We start from the raw sequence: 22,130 nt of genomic DNA on the forward strand, positions 1-22,130 counted from the left end.
CTCTAACCCTTCAGGTTGGAGAGTAGTATCCCACCCCTTGCTTTTTTTCTTTCTTTGCACAGCTGAGCGAGCTTTGAAATTAGATGCTGGGTTGCAGCCGCCCACCATTTGTCTTTCCTAACAATGCCTCTGCAGCCCATATGGGGCCCAGAGGCAATTTTGGAATGAAAGTTTGTGCTGGAGGCTGGCACATTGCTTTGCAGTATGCTGGACTCCCAGGTGTTCTTGTTTTAATCTAAAAAAAATAAAATCCAGGAGGGGTGGGTGGCCTGGTGGACCCTACGGGAGATGTCTACAGGCCTCACAATCGGGCCCTCACAACTACAGTTAAAGAACACATGGGTGACTTTTTTCTCCTCCATGTCTTTAAAACGAATTCTAGCAAAACTGCCATCTAAAGGCTTCGAAAGTAAAACATTAACATGGGCCTATAAAAGAGCTCTTCTATTACATATACATCCATAATGTATTACTGGTACCCTAAGATTAGTGATGAATGTGGGCAAAATGAATCCTAGTACTCTGTGACTTTTTTCATTCTGAAAAAAATCCGATTTGGTCCACTCCTGCTTTTGTTCAGATTAAAACACCACACACACTCACACACTCACACACTCACATACTCTTTACAGAGTAATGTGGAAACAGGATTCAATGGATTCATGAATGAACACATGTGAAAACAACCTGGACCTGAAACTTTTTCAACCTGTGACTTTTTGCATTCTGACTTTTTATTGTCTCTCATCATAATAAGATTATTAAAGGTGATACAACATGTGGTATTTATATCTCTCCCTCCCTTCTTTCTATAACTGCTGCAAGTTACATAGCACATAATGCTTAGTTACATTACTCTTGTAATGTGGCTTCCTGAAGTATTCACAATTTTCATTCAGCCTTAATGTAGTTTCCGTATGGAAATTGTTTCCCTGTGTTATTTTCTTCATTTTGATTCATTTTTCCTTTGATTTCATAGATTAGTTTTGAATGATAACACTTTCCCATCATTATTTATGCCATCCACTACTGTGCTTAATTTTATTAAACCAACATGCAACATTATTTATTCTTTCTAAGATTGTATAAGTATCACCCAAGTTATTCACGTCGTGGTTTGATTTCCTTTTTTTTCTGAAATGTCTGGAAAAATGAATAGATGTGATACTAAAGAAGAAGCAACTAAACTTTAAAAAAAGAGGCTGATCTGAGAATTAATGTTCGTAACAGTTCCTGTTATTAATACTGAACAACCGTTACAATTACGAGTTTACAGTAGTATTCCAGATCATGTTGATTATGCCCAAATGCAGGGCAGGGATGTATAAACTGGCTTGAGGGGCGGTGCATGCACACGCACATATGAGAAAATGTGTATGCGTGCATTTGTGAAAATGTGTATACATGAAAAAATTGTGTATTAGACCACAATCATACATTCATTTTTATAACCAATTTCTAGATAGCCAGAAATATTAATGATATGGCAGTTGAATGTAGTTATACTCTCACATTTACCATAACTGAAATTATTTATGTTCTCTATTGAGCTATACCTTGAATTCTGTTTCACCTGCAGCTGAATGTGGAGCTTCTGCAACAAATAATGAAGGAATTTTGCTGTCCCCAAATTACCCACTCAACTATGAAAACAACCATGAGTGTATTTACAGCATTCAAGTGCAAGCAGGAAAGGGAATCAATATTTCTGCCAGAACATTTCATTTAGCACAAGCAGATGTTCTTAAGGTATGTTGCAATTTTGGGGTGGGCTGTTCATTATCTCAAAACCTATGCCATTCAATTGGTTATCACAGTGTAGCTAAAAATTATTTTACATTTAACTGTCATGGATACATTAAAATGGTTGTTTCTGTATATGTTTGTTTAATAGTTAAAGCATTTAGGGAGTTAGTACTAGACAAGATTTCCTCTATTTTCTATTATCTTTTTCATCCATTCTGTTACTAAGGAACTGTGTGCGCGTGCACGTGCGTGTAGTTGGTTGTGATATTGGAAGCAATGATACCCCTATATTCTGCCACTGTCAGAGCTTAAACGGCCATCATCATGCTATTTAATAATATGCCCTCAGGTACAGGACATTCATCCACTGTAAACAGAATAGAATGGAGTATGAAATATGTAAGTGTACAACTGGGACCTGAAACAAAATGTGGTATACATGTCTTCTAGCCAGCCAGCACCGCCTTCTTTCAGAATAATCCATTTCATTGCTTCTCGCTCCCTAGTTCTCATTCCCACCCCTCCAAAAAACACTTAGCATTCTATGACCATTGAGCATGCTCAGTCCTCATTAAGTTGTTTTTTTGTTTTTTTGTGGGGGGAAAGTAGCTTCCTTAGTCACCCCCCCCCCCAAAGATTCCAGTTTCTTTTTGAGTACTTGTGAACTCCTCCCACGTTTTTCTTAGTTGACCCATTTTGGAATCCTAGTAGCATTGACCAAGAGTTTGCTATTTGTATCTATGATAAAGCTGAGACCTAGAAAGCACGTTGAGGAATTGAATAAGTAAGAAAACATAAACAGCACCCTAATACTGAATTAAATTATTAGTCCATTTGGCCTACTACAAACCACTTCAATTGGATAAGCTATCCAGCTCATAGCTTCTTAGTTAGAAGAGCTATCTCAGCCTCAGATCCTTTTAACCAGAAATGCCAGGAAATAGCAAAAGAGCCAGTCCATTTGGTTAATAATTAATGGGACAACAATTTTGAAATGGCCATTCCAATGCCTTGCATTGTTTCATCATAGAGTTCCCCACATCACAAAATGCAAGGGTGCTCTATTGGTAGTTGTTACTAGGGCAGTTTCCTTAAGGTGAGAGCTTACTGGAGGAGCATATCTGTTTATTTGTAATAGCTGAGCAGGTAGATACTCAGATAGGCAGTATGATTTCCCCTTTCAGTTCCCTAAGGGTACTTTCTGTCAGTTGGCTCCAGATCTCTGACTTCTTTGACTTGGTTCGCATGTAATGAGAAGCCACCGTGGGTGAATCCCCATTCTTCTTGTGGCAGTGACCATTTTGAATATTTGGGCCACGGTTGGGGGAAGCCATAACTTGCTGTTATGTGCGAACCCACAAAGGTGGGCTATTGGGGTGGGTGACAAGCCACCCAGAATCCATTGGCTGTTTTAGGGTTGTGGGTGGGCTATACCACCCCAACAACCCACCCTCCCGAAATTTGCATCTATGGCACACCCCTGCTGTGGCTCAAATATTCAAAATGGCAGCCGCTGCCACAACGAGTAGCTGTATGGGTCATTCACCCACAGCGGTTTCTCATTACATGCAGATCAGATACAAACTGCCAAACTATTTCATCTAGCTCCCATCTAGGCGGGTAGGTTGTGTGTGTCTTGCATTCCTAGCTGGCATTTCTTGCCAGTTAATCAGCATGCATTGTTAATGGCCAAACCACTATTCAAAACAGCACTCTTTGTTTGTTTGTTTGTTTGTTTGCATATCAGCTTCATAGTGTAGGTGCTTTATCGCCATAACTTATTTGCATTTCAATATAACTTGCACACAATCTTGTATCGTTTTGTTCCAGCTTTATCTATGCAATGTTTTGCTTGAACTAATCTGTCATTGCTGTATATATTTATTTATCAATGAGTAAAGAAAAATATATGTGGAAGAACAGTAAACAACTTCTTTAGGATATATCAGTTTTAACTTAAGTAGGTTTGCCAGATCAGAGGAAGGACCATTAAATAACAGTGGAACTCAGGTATTAATTAAATCTCTTTGTAACATACAACTGACTGCTCCAACGTGGTTTCTTTACTTTAGGCTTCCTTTAAGTATATTTCAGAAACATATTTTTCTTCTTTGTATGTCTAAAAGCTAGGCTTATTACTTCAAATGGATTATTTCTAATGCAAACAGCCAATTTTTGTTCTTGTTTTTAGTTTATTTACTGTCATTGATAAGCTGTAAAGTTATTTTATTCCACATCTCCTTCACATCTCCCTTCCCTATGCTGTGTATGCATTTCACATGTGACCACTCCATGTTTCGCTGAAACCTGTAGTAGAATTTCAATTACAATTTGGGAAAAGCTCTACAGAGAAGTAGAGTTTAGTTTTGTTCAGATCTAGGACAAAATTAACCAAAGTGCCTAGAGACCATATTATATTGTCTAGTTGTACTTCTAATGAAATACGTGTAAAGCAATTGTAATTGTCAATATCTCTTGTCACAAACATTCAAAATCTATGAGAGAACTCATTTTTGTGTGTTTTCTGAATAAGACATCGTGTAATGTCAGTAATATGCATCTGTGACAATATCCTTATTTTGCATGATTATGCTTGTTTTAAATAATTTCTTTTGTACTTGATATTTGAGTGTTTCATGAAATTTGGATTTATTTATTTATTGCAATTTGCTATGAGGTCAAAACACAATTATGGGTAATGAAGAGTGTGTGTTGATGAGAAGACAACAGTATGCTACATAGGCTAAGATAGGCAGCGTTTTTGGGACACAAAATGGTCAGTTCCAAGACATAGAGACCCTATCTATATTCAGTAACTGGTTGATGTTGTTGCTTGGCCCAGAGATGGGGAAAATGTGGCCCGCCAGATGTTGTTGAATTACAACTCCCATAATCCTTCACCATTGCCTATGCTGGCCAAGGAATGCAGTCCAACAACATTTGGAGGGCCACCTGTTCCCCACCCTTGGCCTGGCCTGATCACAAATATGACAAATATGCACTATTGCACAAAATAGTGGCTCCACTTGTGGGATAGACCTGTGGTTTGTGTGATTATACCAACTGTGATGATTGTGTAAAATGTAGCAGCAGCATGTATCTCCCCAATATGGAGCCATATGACTGCTTATTTGTTTATTTGTTTATTTATTACATTTATATCCCGCCCTTTTTCCTCCTTAAGGAACCCAAGGCAATGTACATACTCCTCCTCCTCCTCCATTTTATCCTCAGAACAACAACCGTGTGAGGTGGGTTGGGCTGAGAGTCTGTGACTGGCCCAAAGTCACCCAGTGAGCTTCCATCTCACTGAGATCTCCTGACTCCCAGTCCAGCACCCTAGCCACTACACCACACTGGCTCTTGTAAGCGTGCAGGCAGTCCAATATACTCTTGCAGGCAACTGCATGGGGTCCAACCAGTATCTGATGGTGCACGAGGTATCTGCATAATGCTCTCCAGTCACATCTTTAAACTTGTAAACATGACACTCCTCCCCCAAATATAAAATAAAACGATGACTTACAAGATTCTGTGCCAGATATTGTATACATAATATCCTGCAAATGCAAATACAGGAGACATTTGTTACTGAAAATGGGAGCCACAAAAAGAGTTCAGCCCTAGATCTGTGTTAAAGCATTTGTTGTGACTCAGGCAAGAGTGCAGTGGAAGTGGGGCAGCCCGAAGTGTGAGTTCAACACTGCAAACCCGGCTTGCTAAAGGGGCAATCTGCTCCCCTTTCCTGAGCTGTCAGTGGGTAATTTCTGCACATGTGCCACTGACAGCTGTCAAATCACTTCTCAAGCAAGGTTTTTAACAAGGACAGAATATGGCTCTTCTGGGCTAAATGAAGTAATGTGGAGAGGGTGAAACTGACAAGGATATTGACAAGAGGGGAACATTCCTGGGCTACTTAATGGACACAGGCAGACTTGCGATGCTGCAAAGTCGCGCAAGAGCGGCAATTAACACCCCCCCCAACACACACACACACACACACACACACACACGATATTTATGCAGATTTGAAGACCCACATTTTTTTTTTAAATGTGCAAGTTGCAATTTGCGCATATGGCGGAACCCAGGAAAAAAATGTGCAAGATTTTGCCAGAGTCTGGGGGGAAAAAAATCCAGTTCAATCTGTCCCTGCTTACCAGATTGGGTATGCTGCAGAAATCTGTTGGGCTTGAATGGAATGGGTTTCCCAGCAACAGACATCCCTATGACTGAGTAGTGAAGGAGAGACACAGCTCCACCAGAAATGTGTCCCAAAACTGATGAGCCACCACAGAGAAGGCCCTGCCTCACGTGCTTGATAATTTAGCTGAGCTTACAGGTGTGCAGACAAGCAGGGCCTCTGTCTGAAGGAGATCTCAGTGTGTGGGCATGGTCAGAATGGTAAAGGTTGTCCTTCATATAATTGTAGTTCCAAAACTATTTAGGGCTTTGAATGTTAATAACAGGACTTCAAATTGGGCTTGGAAGTGTATAAGCTGACAGTGAAGTTGGCACAAAACTGGTATATTTTCAGAATTCCTGGCCTCCACCAGCATCCAGATGGCCACATTTTGTACTAGTAAAAGCTTCAAAATCATTTTTAGAGGCAACCCCATGTAAAGCACATCATAGTATAGTTTAGAGTTTACTACCACATGAGTAACAGGATCTGGCTGCCTTAGATGGGGCTGCAACTGGCAATCCAGCGTAAGATGATAAAAAGCACTTCTGGCCACTGGCACCACCTGGGGTTCTCCAGATAGCAAATAGTCCAGAAGTACCTCTAGTTGCAGACCTGATCCTTCAGGGGGAGTGCTACCCCATTCATGAACAGTTCTACACCACTATTAGCTGACTTTCTACTCCACAGATCCTCCATCTTGCCTGGGTTAAATTTCATCCATTTGCCATTATATTACCCATTCACCCAGTAGAATCATAGAATTATATGAATACTTTTTATCTATTTTGTCTTTATAAATGAAATAAACAATACCAACAACCTCATCAATAACTACGATTTCCCAGCAATACAATATTCTTATGAGGACACAACAATGACAAAAAGAAAAAGAAAGGTAAAGAAAAGAATAAAAGAAAGAAAAAAGAAAAGAAATTTCTCTTTTTTTGTTTTCCTTCTCTCCCCCCCCTTTTTTTAAAGGGTTAAATTTAAACTCCACTACCCATGGGCCTCAGAAGACATTCTATCTTAAAAACTATACCTATAACATTAGCAATATTACAGTTTGATAATCAACCTTACATTTCAATATCATATCGTCAATCAATCTTATAACAAGGAAAGAGGCCTACAATTCATTCACAGTAACCATATATTGCCCTTAAGTTAATATAATAGTAATAATAAAGCTTAACAATTCAACCAACCAAAAATCTTACTAATTAATCTTATATTAATGACAATAACAATAATAGTAATAATAATTATAGTAATAATGATTAAAGAAAGGATGAAATTATAATGTTATATAATAATAAAGCTTAAAAGCAACCTTACAACAATCAGTAATATATTTTATACTAGATATATAAATGCATGTGCACAATACACCCTCAGACAATATATTTAAATACAGCATATCATATCTGCAGTATTTTGGAACACAAGAATTTAAAGAAAAATAAAAAAGAGAAGAAAAATGAAAGAATATATATATATATATATATTGTTGTTGTTCAGTCGTTCAGTCGTGTCCGACTCTTCGTGACCCCATGGACCATAGCACGCCAGGCCTTCCTGTCCTGCGCTCTCTCCCGGACCGTGCTCAAGTTCATATTCATTGCATCCGTGATGCTATCTAGCCATCTCATCCTCTGCCGTCCCCTTCTCCTTTTGCCTTCAGTCTTTCCCAGCATCAGGGTCTTTTCCAGGGAGTTTTCTCTTCGCATTAGGTGGCCAAAATATTGGAGCTTCAGCTTCATTATCTGTCCTTCCAATGAGCACTCAGGGTTGATTTCCTTTAGGATGGACTGATTTGACCTCCTTGCAGTCCAGGGGACTCGTAAGAGTCTTCTCCAGCACCACAGTTCGAAAGCATCAATTCTTCGGCGCTCAGCCTTCCTTATAGTCCAGCTCTCACAGCCATACATTACTACTGGGAAAACCATAGCTTTGATTAGACGGACCTTTGTCGGCAAGGTGATGTCTCTGCTTCTTACTATGCTGTCTAGGTTGGCCATAGCTTTCCTCCCAAGGAGCAAGCGTCTTTTAATTTCATGGCTACAGTCACCGTCTGCGGTGATCTTGGAGCCCAAGAAAGTAAAATCTGTCACTGCTTCCATTTCTTCCCCTTCTATATGCCAGGAAGTGATGGGGCCAGATGCCATGATCTTCGTTTTTTTCATGTTGAGTTTCAAACCAGCTTTTGCACTCTCCTCTTTCACCCTCAACAAGAGGCTCTTGAGATCCTCTTCGCTTTCTGCCATTAGGGTGGTATCGTCTGCATATCGGAGGTTGTTGATAATTCTCCCAGCAATCTTAATTCCGACCTCTGATTCATCCAACCCGGCATTTCTCATGATGTACTCTGCATATAAGTTAAATAAGCAGGATGACAATATGCAGCCTTGTCGTACTCCTTTCCCAATTTTGAACCAATCAGTTGTTCCATGTCTGGTTCTTACTCTTGCTTCTTGACCCTCGTACAGGTTTCTCAGGAGACAGGTAAGGTGGTCTGGTACTCCCATCACTTTAAGAATTTGCCACAGTTTGTTGTGATCCACACAATCAAAGGCTTTAGCGTAGTCAATGAAGCAGAAATAGACATTTTTCTGGAATTCTCTTGCTTTCTCCATGATGCAGCGAATGTTGGCGATTTGATCTCTAGTTCCTCTGCCTCTTCTAAACCCAGCTTGTACTTCCGGTAGTTCTCGGTTCGCATACTGCTGAAGCCTAGCTTGTAGGATTTTGAGCATCACCTTGCTGGCATGTGAAATGAGCGCAATTGTGCGGTAGTTTGAACACTCTTTGGCGTTGCCCTTCTTTGGAATTGGAATGTAAACTGACCTTTTCCAGTCTTGTGGCCACTGTTGAGTGTTCCAGATTTGTTGGCATATTGAATGCAGCACTTTAACAGCATCATCTTTTAGGATTTTAAATAACTCGGCTGGAATACTGTCATCTCCGCTAGCTTTGTTGTTATTAATGCTTCCTAAGGCCCACTTGACTTCACTCTCTAGGATGTCCGGCTCAAGTTCAGTGACTGCACTATCATGGCTATCAGGGACATTCAGATCTTTCCTGTATAGTTCTTCTTTGTATTCTTGCCACCTCTTCTTAATCTCATCTGCTTCTGTTAGGTCCCTGCCTTCTTTGTCCTTTATCATGCCCGTCTTTGCACAAAACGTTCCCTTGAGATCTCCAATTTTCTTGAAGAGATCTCTAGTCTTTCCCATTCTGTTGTTTTCCTCGATTTCTTTGCATTGTTCATTTAAGAAGGCCTTCTTGTCTCTCCTTGCTATTCTCTGGAACTCTGCATTCAGTTGGGTATATCTTCCCCTTTCTCCCTTGCTTTTCGCTTCCCTTCTTTCGTGAGCTACTTGTAAAGCCTCATCAGACAGCCACTTTGCTTTCTTGCATTTCTTTTTCTTTGGGATGGATTTCGTTGCTGCCTCCTGAACAATGTTACGGACCTCCGTCCATAGTTCCTCAGGCACTCTGTCTATCAGGTCTAATCCCTGAAATCTATTCCTCACCTCCACTGTATATTCATCAGGGATATGATTTAGGTCATACCTGAACGGTTTAGTGGTTTTCCCGACGTTCTTCAATTTAAGCCGAAATTTTGCAAGAAGCAGCTCATGATCTGAGCCACAGTCAGCTCCAGGTCTTGTTTGTACTGACTGTATGGAGCTTCTCCATCTTTGGCTGCTTTTGACCTAGCCTGAATCATGTAGACTAAACAGATACAGTTAACAAAACTTGTTTAAAGATTCCAGTTCATGGGGTTGTAACAGAGATCTCACACATTTTTACGTTCAGCCATGCCTCCGCCATTTCATGATTTACAAACTTCTTAATCTGACCTTCAGATACAATGCAAAATATAGCAGGAAATTTTAAGTGATATTGTAAGTTCATTTGTTTTGCCATATTTTTTGCCTTGATGAATTGTCTTGGAAATAACTAGGGGTGGATGAAAGTCACTTACCTTTTCTCGAAGCTTGTTCGCGGTGGGGGGGAGGCGCTTCGCTGCTCCCCCCGCGAAGTTCAGGCCGGGGGGGAGGCTTCCCGCCTCGCCCGGCCGAAATTCAGGCCGGGGGGGAGGCTTCCCGCCTCGGCCCGGCCGAAATTCAGGCCGGGGAGGAGGCTTCCCGCCTCGCCCGGCCGCGAACGCGAAAGTTAAAAAAAAAAACAAAAACGCCCCCTGATAGGCTATGTGACGATTAACGTAGCCTATCACGGCTAGAACTGCAAAGTCAGCCGTGATAGGCTACGTCAATCATGACGTAGCCTATCACGGGTGACTTTTTTTTTAAAAAAAAAAAGCGCGTACGCTAATGGCGGCCCCCATAGGGAGCCGCCATTCGCGTTCCTTATTTAGTCTCTGTAGTCTACGTAAATGTTTACGTAGACTACGGCGAAAATAAGAGCAACACAAATAGCGTTGCCCTTATTTTCGCCGTAGTCTACGTAAACATTTATGTAGACTACAGCGACCAAATAAGGAACGGGATGGCGGCTCCCTATGGGGCCGCCATTATCCGTACACACTTTTTTCCCCCAAAGTCACCCGTGATAGGCTACGTGACGATTGACGTAGCCTATCACGGCTGACTTTGCAAATCTAGCCGTGATAGGCTACGTGAATCGTCACGTAGCCTATCAGGGGACTTTTTTTTTTCTTTTCTTTTATTGCAATGGTGGCGGCGGCAGCCAGTCGAAAGACCGGCTGCCACTCCCGCCCCGCTCGAACACCCGCTGAACCGCCGGCCAGACCCACCGCCGGGAGGGACATTCGGCGAAGGTAAGTCCCGTCCCGGGGGGGGTGGGGGGGTGCGGAGGATTTATCCCCGAAACTTGTTCGGGGGGCCGAACACGTTGGCACTCGGCCCCCCGAAGTTTCGGGGAGAAATTCTCCGCCAACCCTAGAAAAAACATAACTTTATCTTGTTTTCAAAAAAGTCTTCCAACCTCTCCTGCCAAACGCAGGATATAATTCTTTGTGGAGACTCTTGCAAATTGGACTATAATCATATAGTCATTCCCTTTAGCATTTGGTATACAAAATGCCTTCTCAATATCAAGTAAATAGTCAGATGGCACAGGGAGTATCCCATGCAAAAGCTTGTCCACAAAAGTAGGCAAATTAACATCACTAGTCAGATTTTTAATCCCAATAATACGTACATTGGATCTGCACGTGAAGGCCTCCAGTTGGGAAATTCTGTCAGAGACATTTTTGAAAAATGCTTGTGTTATAGATTCATTCCCTGCCACCCAATCTTGTAGCTCGTTAACCTTCATCTCCATTTTTTGCCAGGAAGCATTAATTAAATCCACAGCTCCTTGCAGGGCGGTGATGGAATTTTGGATTAAATACAACCTTTTGGCTTGCTCCGCAAATTGTGAAGATAAAGTTTTTATCAAAGTAAATAATTCCCCTATATCTTCTGTTTTCGGAGCTTTTGGCAAAGGAGGTATGGGAGGAGTGGGCGGAGATGCAATCCCCTTTCTCCTCCTCACTGTAGCCATGTTTCTCTTCAAACAAATCTTGCAGGTCCTCAGATGTTCTCAATTATTGTTGATATTTCTTAAACCATCCCTCAGGTGTTGTTGGTATTTCCTAATTCATATATTACAATGGAACATGTCAGCCCTGTTTTGTCCTATAAAATAGGAGTTTCAGAACAGCTTTTTGCTATGGTTAAGCTCTGGGGAGATAATCTTGGAATCGAGCCACTCCCCTGCTGCCTTGTGGGGAGTACTTTTCACCAAGATGTTATCCAGATGCTGCTTTCCCCCCCTTTTAATTCCAGGGAATTAGGGATGTATGAAAGTCTCTTACCTTGAACGAAATTTGATTCGCGGTGGGGGGGAGGTGCTCCATCCCTCCCCCCGAAATTCTGGCTGGGGGAGGCGCTCCATCCCTCCCCCCGAAATTCTGGCCGGGGGGGAGGCGCTCCGTCCCTCGCCCCTGAAATTCTGGCCAGGGGGGAGGCGCTCCGTCCCTTGCCCCTGAAATTCTGGCCAGGGGGGAGGCGCTCCATCCCTCTACCCCCAAATCCTGGCCGGCTGGGCCGCAAATGGCGGCGGTCGTAGCCGCCGCCTTTTGCGTCCCTGCAGTCAGCCGTGATAGGCTACATAAATGTTTACGTAGCCTATCACGGCTGAGTAAAAAAAACACCAAAAAACGCACGTACGCAAATGGCGGCGCCCATGGGTGCCGCCATTAGCGTTCCTTATTTTGGCACGTCTAGTCTATGTAAACATTTACGTAGACTACGGCGAAAATAAGGGGAACGCAAATAGTGTAGATGCTATGCTATTTGCGTTCCCCTTATTTTCGCCGTAGTGTACGTAAATGTTTACGTAGACTAGACATGCCAAAATAAGGAACACAAATGGCGGCGCCCATGGGCGCCGCCATTTGCGTACGTGCGGGGTTTTTTTGTTTTTTTTACTCAGCCGTGATAGGCTACGTAAACATTTATGTAGCCTATCATGGGATTTTTTAAAAATCTAGGCGTGATAGGCTACGTAAATCTTTATGTAGCCTATCACTTTTTTTGGTGTGTGTTTTTTTTTTACTGGAAATGGCGGCGGTGGCAGCCGGTCGGAAGACCGGCCGCTGCAGCCGCTGCACTGCCGCCGGAGCCGCCGCCGCTGCCAGGAAGATTCGCCCAAGGTAAGTCCCGTCCCAGGGGCAGGGGCGGGGGGAGCAGACCGTTTCGCCACCAATTTCGGGGGGCCAAATGCGCTGGCATTCGGCCTCCCCGAGATTCGTGGTGAAATTCTCTGACATCCCTAGGGGAGATGAAAAGGTTTTTCAACCTTTTAAAAAGCTGTTTGATCTAGCGTCCCATGGAGAGTCTGTGGGATGCTGTGAGGGTGACATTGGTTCCAACCGGAAGTCTCTAGAATCACTGAATTATAGAGTAGTAGGGTTCGAAGGAGTCTACAAGACCATCGAGTCCAACCCCCTGCTCAATGTAGGAATCCAAGTCAGAGCATCCCCGACGGCTGTCCAGCCTCATCTTGAATGCCTCCAGTGTGGGAGAGCCCACTACCTTCCTAGGTAATCGGTTCCATTGTCGTATTGCTCTAACAGGCAGGAAGTTTTTCCTGATGTTCAGCCGGAATCTGGCTTCCTGTCACTTGAGCCCATTATTCCATGTCCTGCATTCTGGGATGATCGAGAAGAGACGGAGAGATTCTTTCAGTTTTCCATGGTAGGGATGCTCAAGGATTCTGTTTGGTCCACATTTCAAAGCAACCTACTGATAGGACCTACCAAACTCTTTAGAGATCGGGACAACTATCCTTCAGATTTTGCTCTTCTCTGAATTTTCTGAAAAATAAAATGAGTATAAAAAGTGTATTTTAGGATACAATACTTTTAGAAATGCATACTTCGAGAGAGAATATGCCTTTAGAAATCTGTAGTTAGGGGAAAATACATTCAAAAATATGCATTTAAAATGTATTTAAATGCAAAATTTCATACAGATTCACACACACACACACACTCACTCACTCACTCACACACACCCTCTTCACAGAGTAATATGGAAACAAGATTGAATGGATTTATGAACACATGTGAAACCAACCTGGACCTGAAATAGACTGATCTTCCATCCCTATTTAATGGTCTGCTTATTATTTTTTCACTATCATGAATAATTTGGTGTCATCAGCAAACTAGAAGGAGCAATGGTCTTATTTGGTGTAAGGCAGGTTCATATGTTCACTGGAAAGAAGAAAAAAATGTGACTATTTTTTGCTTGTCTCCAAATATTTAAGCATTCATTTAATTACAATTAAATACAGATAACACCATATTTATTTTTAATGTTTTCAGTCGTAGTTTATAAAAAATACTCTATATATCAATTTGTGATTTAGCACTCATTTTATGTTTATATAAGTTGATACCAAATGTAAGCAGAAGATAATCAGGCTATATTTATTTTACCACTGAGGTTTTACTTTGTGTCAAAAATGAACAGGAGGATATAGACAAGTGCAAATATAATAATTATTTAAAGATTCATAAATATAGCATCTACCAATAATCTAACTGTAGTTTAATTTTTCATAAACCAAAATGGAAAGTGAGAGAACTCCTCCTTGGAAATCTGTATTTCAAATTGTCTAAATTCAAATTGTCTAAATATTAAAAAAAACAGTTTGTGTCTGGAATGCACTGCCATTTCAAGGGTATCTGCGGGGGGTGGGGGTGGGATTCTTTAGGATGCTAGGAAGTAAAATGAATGAATAAATAGCACTGGCTTCCAATTTGCATATAGATTAAATTGTCCTTTCGACTTACAACTACAGTCAGTCTGTTTGTTCCATTGTGATCGCTTTGATTTTATTTTGATATCGATGTATGTATAACTATTTGGTAAACTGCACAGGGCTGCTTTCATATACAACTGGAATGAGATTGCATTTTCATTTTATGCCACTTCTATGCCGAGCGTACCAAGTGATCATTTATTAAGTGTGAATGCCAACATTAAAACACTGACAGTGGTAAACTAGAGACAGATGTTTAAAAACTGTGTGCTGAAATGGAAGCACTTCTCCGGGCTAGTGTCATGTCATGCAGGGTTCTTTTGGTTCTTGTGTGTGTGTTTTTTAGCAAATTGGCTTGGTTTAAAAGTAATAAGTATCATGTTTATATGAGAATATCTTGTGTCAACATATAATAAGGAAATGCAGCAGCCCTGATCTCTTTCATAATTGAAATATGGGGCTTACTTTGCCATTTCTCTGTTATGCCTATTTAAATTATCCAAGACCAATTTGTTTTACAGATATATGATGGGAGGGATAATACAGCACATTTGCTGGGTGCATTTACTGGAGCTTCACTGCGAGGGCTGACGCTAAGCAGTACTTCGAATCATCTTTGGCTTGAGTTTAATTCAGATTCTGAGGGAACAGATGAAGGTTTTCAGCTTGTTTATACCAGTAAGTATTTCAGAAAGTAGAATAAGGGATAGGGTAAGGAAGAGCCATGACCCCTTTGCTCGTCATGATGAGGATAGGATATCCAAGCTTATATTTAATGGATAAGGTCAGAGCTCCATCATGGTTAAAAAATCAGTGAGGTCGGGGTTGTTGCACTACCACACATCTTCCAAACGTAGTTTGAGTGATAGTCTCTATGGATGTCACATGATTTGTTCAACATTAGGGGTGCACGAAAGTCACTTACCTGGTCTCGCAGCTTTTCGTGGTGGGGGGGAGGCGCTTCGCTGCTCTCCCCGCGAAGTTCAGGCCGGGAGGGGGAGGCTTCCCGCCTCGCCCAGCCGAAATTCAGGCCGGGGGGGAGGCTTCCCGCCTCGCCCGGCCGAAATTCAGGCTGGGGAGGAGGCGCCTCGCCTCGCCCGGCTGCGAAATTAAAAGTTAAAAAAAAAAACGCCCCCGTGATAGGCTACGTGACGATTAACGTGGCCTATCACGGCTAGATCTGCAAAGTCAGCCGTGATAGGCTATGTAAAACGTCACGTAGCCTATCACGGGTGACTTAAAAAAAAAAAAGCGCATACGCAAATGGCAGCCCCCATAGGGAGCCGCCATTCGCGTTCCTTATTTGGTCGCTGTAGTCTACGTAAATCTTTACGTAGACTACGGCGAAAATAAGGGCAACGCAAATAGCGTTGCCCTTATTTTCGCCGTAGTCTACGTAAAGATTTACGTAGACTACAGCGACCAAATAAGGAACGCGAATGGCGGCTCCCTATGGGGGCTGCCATTATCCGTACGCACTTTTTTTTTTTTAAAGTCACCCGTGATAGGCTACATGATGATTTACGTAGCCTATCACGGCTGACTTTGCAAATCTAGCCGTGATAGGCTACGTTAATCGTCACGTAGCCTATCACGGGGGCGTTTTTTTTTCTTTTATTGGAATGGCGGCGGCAGCAGCCGGTCGAAAGACCGGCTGCCTCTCCCGCCCTGGACGAAGACCCGACGAACCGCCGGCCGGACCCGCTGCTGGGAGGGACATTCGGGAAAGGTAAGTCCTGTCCCGGGGGGGGTGCGGGGGGCAGGGGGGGTGCAGAGAATTTCTCCCCGAAACTTGTTCGGGGGGCCAAACACGTTGGTGCTCAGCTCCCCGAAGTTTTGGGGAGAAATTCTCCACCATCCCTATTCAACATACACAATCTTAACAGCAACTAAAAAGGGGCAAGAACAGCCATGCTTGTCTTTGTTATATGAATCCACCATCGGGTGTCTGAAAAATTCCAGCTTAGCTTTGTGCAGATAACAAATCAAGAAACTCTTTCTGTTAATGTTAAAATCTCCTTAAATCCCTGGAAAGTTGCCACCAGTCAGAGAAGACAATACTGGGACAGTTGGACAAATAGTCTGGCATATTAGGCAGCTTCCTATGTTTCCATCTACAACAGCATTTCGCCCTCCCCAATATCTGCTATTCCAGTGGCACAGAACAGAAACATTTGTTAAACAACTTTCCCCTACCCGATTGAAATGCTACCTCAGAACTGCAAAGCATGCTCCAGAAAGGAAGGAAGGAAAATTCCTAATTTGGTAATACCGCTGTTTTTGTTTCTAACACAGGTTTTGAACTTTCTCACTGTGAGGATCCAGGTGTGCCACAATTTGGGTACAAGATAAGTGATCAAGGCCATTTTGCTGGCAGCACCATCATTTATGGATGCAATCCTGGTTACACCCTCCATGGAAGTAGCCTTCTTAAATGTATGACAGGAGAAAGAAGGGCATGGGACTATCCTCTGCCATCTTGTATCGGTAGGAGATGTTTTTAATGCTTTAATGAACTCATTGTACCTTCTAAAAGAGATATAAAATATTGTTGTTAGGCTGTGTGGTGGTGACTGGTCCATGATCATCCAGTAAGCTTTTTGGCCAGGTAACGAGTTAAACCCATGTCTTCCCAGCCTCATTCGAACTGCACCAATGGAAACAGAATACATTATTCCTTATTCTCTACTGCTCGGAGATTTGCCAAGGCACCTGTTGCAACTAGTGCTGCCAATGCCCAGGAAAAAAAGATACACAAATCAGGGCACTATAATACAATTGTGTGTGTGTGTGCGCACGTGCACACACACATGCCCATGTGTGCATGTGTATGTCTGTGTGCTTGTGTTAGAAGTTGTGGAGGAGCTGGAGAGTTGTCCGGGGCAGTAACAACTACTTTGTTAGAGCAATTATTTATTTAGGCATGCATATCCGGCTTTTTCTATGATAAAATCCAAATGATTTTGCACTGGCAAAAAAGTGTAATAAGGATGGGTGGTCCCACTTGCCTTGTCACATAGGTTGCTGCTGTAGCTATTTCATCAAGAAGCTCTTCTTGCACCAAAGCATCCTCAACCAAAGACAGAATAAATTTGTATTCCTGAGACAGTTTTAACCTCTCTCTCTCTCCCTTTCTCTCTCTCTCTCCCCCCCACCCCCCAGCTCTACCATTTATCTGACTTTCCCTCCTGTAATTGTTCTAAAATATCACATTCAAGAGATATTCCATTTTTTGTGGTTAGAGTGAGTCTTCTATTTCAGCACTGTAATTGTATATTCACTAATCAATAATTTCAAAATGTTCCTAGAAAATGCATTTAGATATTTGTACTGCAGATTTTATTATCTTTTTTTTATAGTGATGGTTTCAGGTATAAAATTAAGCATGTCACTGTTCAGTGATACACAAGTATAATGCAATGAAAATACATATTTAAAATGTTCAGGCTCAGACATGATTTCCCAGAAACTGAACCAATCATTTGTTACTTCCCTACATAAGTACGTGTTTGGCTTTATCTGGTGGAACACAGATGAATTAAAGAGCATGGAGGCACTACTGTGAACCATATTCTTCAGCCCCAAACATTGTTCATCCATATGCTTTATTATGTCCTCTGTAAGTAGGTGCATTGGTACATACAGACAACTGTACAAAGATGTGATGCTATTAGCAGTCTAAATAGGATGTAATAGAGGTACTACGTGCATCGCAACATTCTCTTTTCACCTGCGTATGTTTATGCACAGGCATTTAAAATTCCATAACCATATAGTCAGAACCTACCTACATCATCTCCCTGTTTCTCATACCATGCCCATTGCTTAATGTATGAACTTTGGATGTCAGCAAGACCTTGGACACACTGCTATGGGGTCCGTTTCCATGAACTCTAGCAAATTGTTTCAGGTTAAGACCTGGGTACCAAAAACCTTGTTGGAAGCAAGTAAAGATTGGGAGGATCCCCAAAGCCCCAGGACTCCAAAGCTCTTCCCAATAATAGCCTTCCTTACATGAGAATTACAGAGATAGAAAGCAAAGTAGCACTTGCCAGAAACTGCTTTCTTCCGTGGATGCCTAGGTAATGATGTCAGCAACTAGAGCTTTGTGTGGTAGTGGTTTCAATGGTTGAGGACTGAGGAGTGGTGGCTTTTGTAATGGAAGCATAAAGGGTCATGAATATTGCCATCCATAGGGCTGAAAATATTTCAAAAGCTGTGTGCTCATTCAACCTCAATTAGTTGACTCCCTGGAGATCACCTGACACCCATTTGCTTATGGACATCTAGATCAAGAAACACCTTTCCCCTGTCTTACTAATGCCACACTTTCAGTGTCTTATTCTATGCTGATAATGTGTGTCGGCTAAGCTAAACATTCACACAGTTAAGAATTGGACCTCTTGCGTTCCTGTTGTATGCAACCTCAGTTAACACTATGGCTAGCAGAGAGTGGGACTAAATTGAGAGATCTTGCAATGGAGGCATGTAAACAGTGGGTGTCCCCACAGATCTGTATTGGGACCTGTTCTTTTTAACTTGTTTATAAATGATCTGGATTTAGGGGTGAGCAATGAGGTGGTCGCGTTTGCTCATGTCATCACATTATATATGATAAAAACAAAAAGGAATTGTGAATAGCTCCAAGAGGATCTCTCCAAACTAGGGAAATGTACATCAAAATGGTGCATGTGGTTCAATGTAAGCAAATGTACACTGACGTTCATCAGGGATCAAAAAATCCTAACTTGACATGTACGCTGATGGAATCTCAGCAGTTGGAGTCTGACCAGGAAAGGGATATTCAGGCCATGGTGGACAGCTCAATGAAAACGTTCCCAGTGTGAGATTGCTGTGAAAGAGGCAGATTCCATGTTGTAGATTATTAGGAAAGGAATGAAAAATAAAACTGACAGTAATATAATGCCTTTATACAAATCTATGGTGTGACCACACTTGGAATACTGTATACAGTTCTGGTCACTGCACTTCAAAAAAGATACTGTAGACTGGAAAAAGGGCAGAAAAGGGCAATGACAATGATCAAGAGGTTGGAGCAACTCTGCTATGAGGAAATTTTACAGTTTGGACCTTTTTAGCTTAAAAAAAAAGGTGAGTAAAGGGAGACGATAGAGGAGTATAAAATTATACGTGGTGTGGAGAAAGAGGATAAGGCTCGTAATAGTGGAAGCCAGGGTCATCCAATGAAGCTGAAAGATTCAGGGCAGTTAAAAGGAAGCCCTGTGGCATACCCTGCTTCCACAATATGCTTCCACAAGATGTAGTGAGAGCTACCAACTTGGATAGGTTTAAGGGGATCAGACAAATTTATGTAGGCTAATGCTATCAATGGGTACTGGCCATGATGACTGTATATTACCTCCAGTATCAGAGGCTGTATGCCTCTCATTTCTAGTTGCTGGGCAATATGAGCAGGAAGGTGCTATTGCATTTTTGTCCTGCCTGTGGGCTTCCCATTGTGACAACAGAATGCTGCACTAAATAGGCCTGATCCAGCATGACTCTTATGTCTTTAACAGTAGAGTTATCTGAGGTTGCATATATCAGGGAATTTGGCTGGTACCTGGCCCTGTAGCATATGTAACATAATGGCTAACACAGCCATGTATGTAAAGTACTAACTTTTTTGGTAATAAATAAACTGCGAGATGAAACATTATTTGCCATAAACATAGGCAGAACAGAAATGTTAAGTGAAACTTTATCAGAAATCATTTCCTATTTCCACTTTGTTTTCACCAGCTGAATGTGGAGGTCGCTTTAAAGGAGAATCATCAGGAAGAATCTTATCTCCAGGCTATCCTTTTCCTTATGACAATAATCTGCGTTGTATGTGGATGATTGAAGTTGATCCAGGAAATATTGTCAGGTACTCCAGTGTGATCTTACCAAAAATAAAAGAGCTGACCTGTGCAGCCACTAATAATTTCATTGGCGTTCTAAGTGGAGTTTATTAGTTTAATTGTTGCAAGTGGTCAGTATTCAGGACATAGCCTGACTTTTGGGAACTGTGATGTGCACTTATTGAAGCAAAGGTATAGACATGGCTGGGGTTGCACTGGACAAGTTGGATATTTTTTCCTGGGCAATCACAGATCAAGATCGATATATTATTGATTGAATATTTCCCATAGCTTACAGCCTTCTCTATTCAATGGGCTCAGAGAGACTTACAGGTTTTTTTTTTTAAATGTTAATAATATTGTCCCCAAATGGCTCACAATCTAAGGCAATTGAATGATTTGGGGCATAAAAGAAGCCAAATGAAATGAAAACGGCATTAGCCCTATTCAGGTGTTAAGACCTCAATTGATTAGAATTGCATGGGGGAGAGCAGGAACACCCCCCTTTTGTCACATCCCCATCACACAACACCGCTGCCCTCCACACGTTGAAGGGTGAACATTTGCAGTGGAGCATGCTGTAGTCATGTAGGCTCTCTCGATGAATTTAAACCCAGATTGTTCAAGGTTCTTAATTGCACAGTGACTATGAACAGGTATAGGAGTTTCTTCCCTGCAGACCTCCGAGGCATGGGGGGTGATGGGGCTGATGACAGGAATGCAACAGATGGGGTGGGTCCAGCAAGCATGTTCCCACTCTGCCATCTCATGCAGTGGTAATCGTTACATCCAAATATGGCTATTGTAATGATAATAACTATTTTTAAAAATGAACCATTCTATACTATAAATAATCTGAAGAGTCATTCAGGGTGCAATCCTATCCAGGTAGGCGGCCGGCCGCCTCCAAACTCGGAGGCAACCACCTATCCAAAGCAGGGCAGGAGATGAGGAGAAGCATGGAGGGGATTATTCCTTCCATGCTTCTCCTGCCCTGCATTTTTGGCTAGACAGCCGATTGCGGCTGTCTATCCCCAGGAGGATGGAGTAGGGGAGGAGACTGCTGTACGGCACATTGGATGTGTTGTGCAGGTATTTCCACCCTCCCCGCCCCAGAACGCCCCCAGACATGCCCCTTTTCAGCCACTCTGTGCTCCTCTTGCAAACGTGGAGGATGGGGCTGTTCCTCACTGCCTCCGAGGCAGCATGGAAGTGGGGGGTGGTCAGTTCTCCAGGAACCAACCTTGGAGCTCAGGCTCCGAGGTCAGTTCCTGGATAACACGATATCCTATGGCCATCTAGCCACTGTCTAGCGGCCATAGGATTGCTCCCTCCAAGGACAACACTTTTTGCAGGCAACCACCTGCTACGTACCTCCTGCTAAAGAGGTGCTATAGAGTAGGGATGTGCAAGAATTTTGTTTCTGTTCGCAAATCATGTGAACATGTCCTATTCGCAACCCCAAATACAAATGTGAGCAGGAACTTTTACAAATTTCCAAATACAAGTTCTTGGGAAACTTTTGCAATTTTCTGAACTTACATTTGCATTCAAAATGTGCACTTGCACAGATGAACACTTCTGAAAATGTGCATTTGTGCAAATCCCCCCTCCCATCTGCATTTTCATGCTTTAGCCTATGGGATAAAATGCGAGTTTGGGGTTAGGAAAAATGAGCCTTTTAAAAAATGTGTGTTTTTCAAGTGGGTAAAATTGCGCACTTTAAAAAATGTGCATGTTTCCCAAGAGAAAAATGTGCATTTCCAGATCACGGGGTGGCGGGGGGAGGGGAGATGTGACATCCCTAGATGTTCCCATTAGGGAACACAAATGAGGCAAAACAAGCTTCGAGGAAAATTCAGAGAACCTCAGCGAGCTCAAACATTGCTTGTTTGCCCATCCATTCTGTAGAGTTAACTGGGATGGGTGATGTTTTTTTCTGAATCTCTGCCCAGGAAGAAGTCAAAATATTATCCCCAGGTCTTCCTTTCCAGCAGAAGCACAAATTCTCAATGTGATATATGTGACCCAGA

The 22,130-nt window shown here is 42.3% G+C and overlaps 1 protein-coding gene across 1 annotated transcript in view; it reads left to right on the forward strand.

The window, feature by feature from the left end:
- Positions 1 to 22,130, forward strand: part of CSMD3 (CUB and Sushi multiple domains 3) — an 819,154-nt gene that overhangs the window by 450,133 nt on the left and 346,891 nt on the right. The window contains exons 21-24 of the mRNA XM_084851442.1: positions 1,580 to 1,749; positions 14,755 to 14,911; positions 16,529 to 16,720; positions 19,997 to 20,123. Coding sequence (XP_084707568.1) covers positions 1,580 to 1,749; positions 14,755 to 14,911; positions 16,529 to 16,720; positions 19,997 to 20,123 — 646 coding nt within the window. The remainder of the gene's footprint in view (positions 1 to 1,579; positions 1,750 to 14,754; positions 14,912 to 16,528; positions 16,721 to 19,996; positions 20,124 to 22,130) is intronic.

Source organism: Heloderma suspectum, chromosome 4 (assembly GCF_057233095.1).
Source record: "Heloderma suspectum isolate Gila_16-S chromosome 4, 16-S_ref, whole genome shotgun sequence".
NCBI lineage: Eukaryota > Metazoa > Chordata > Lepidosauria > Squamata > Helodermatidae > Heloderma > Heloderma suspectum.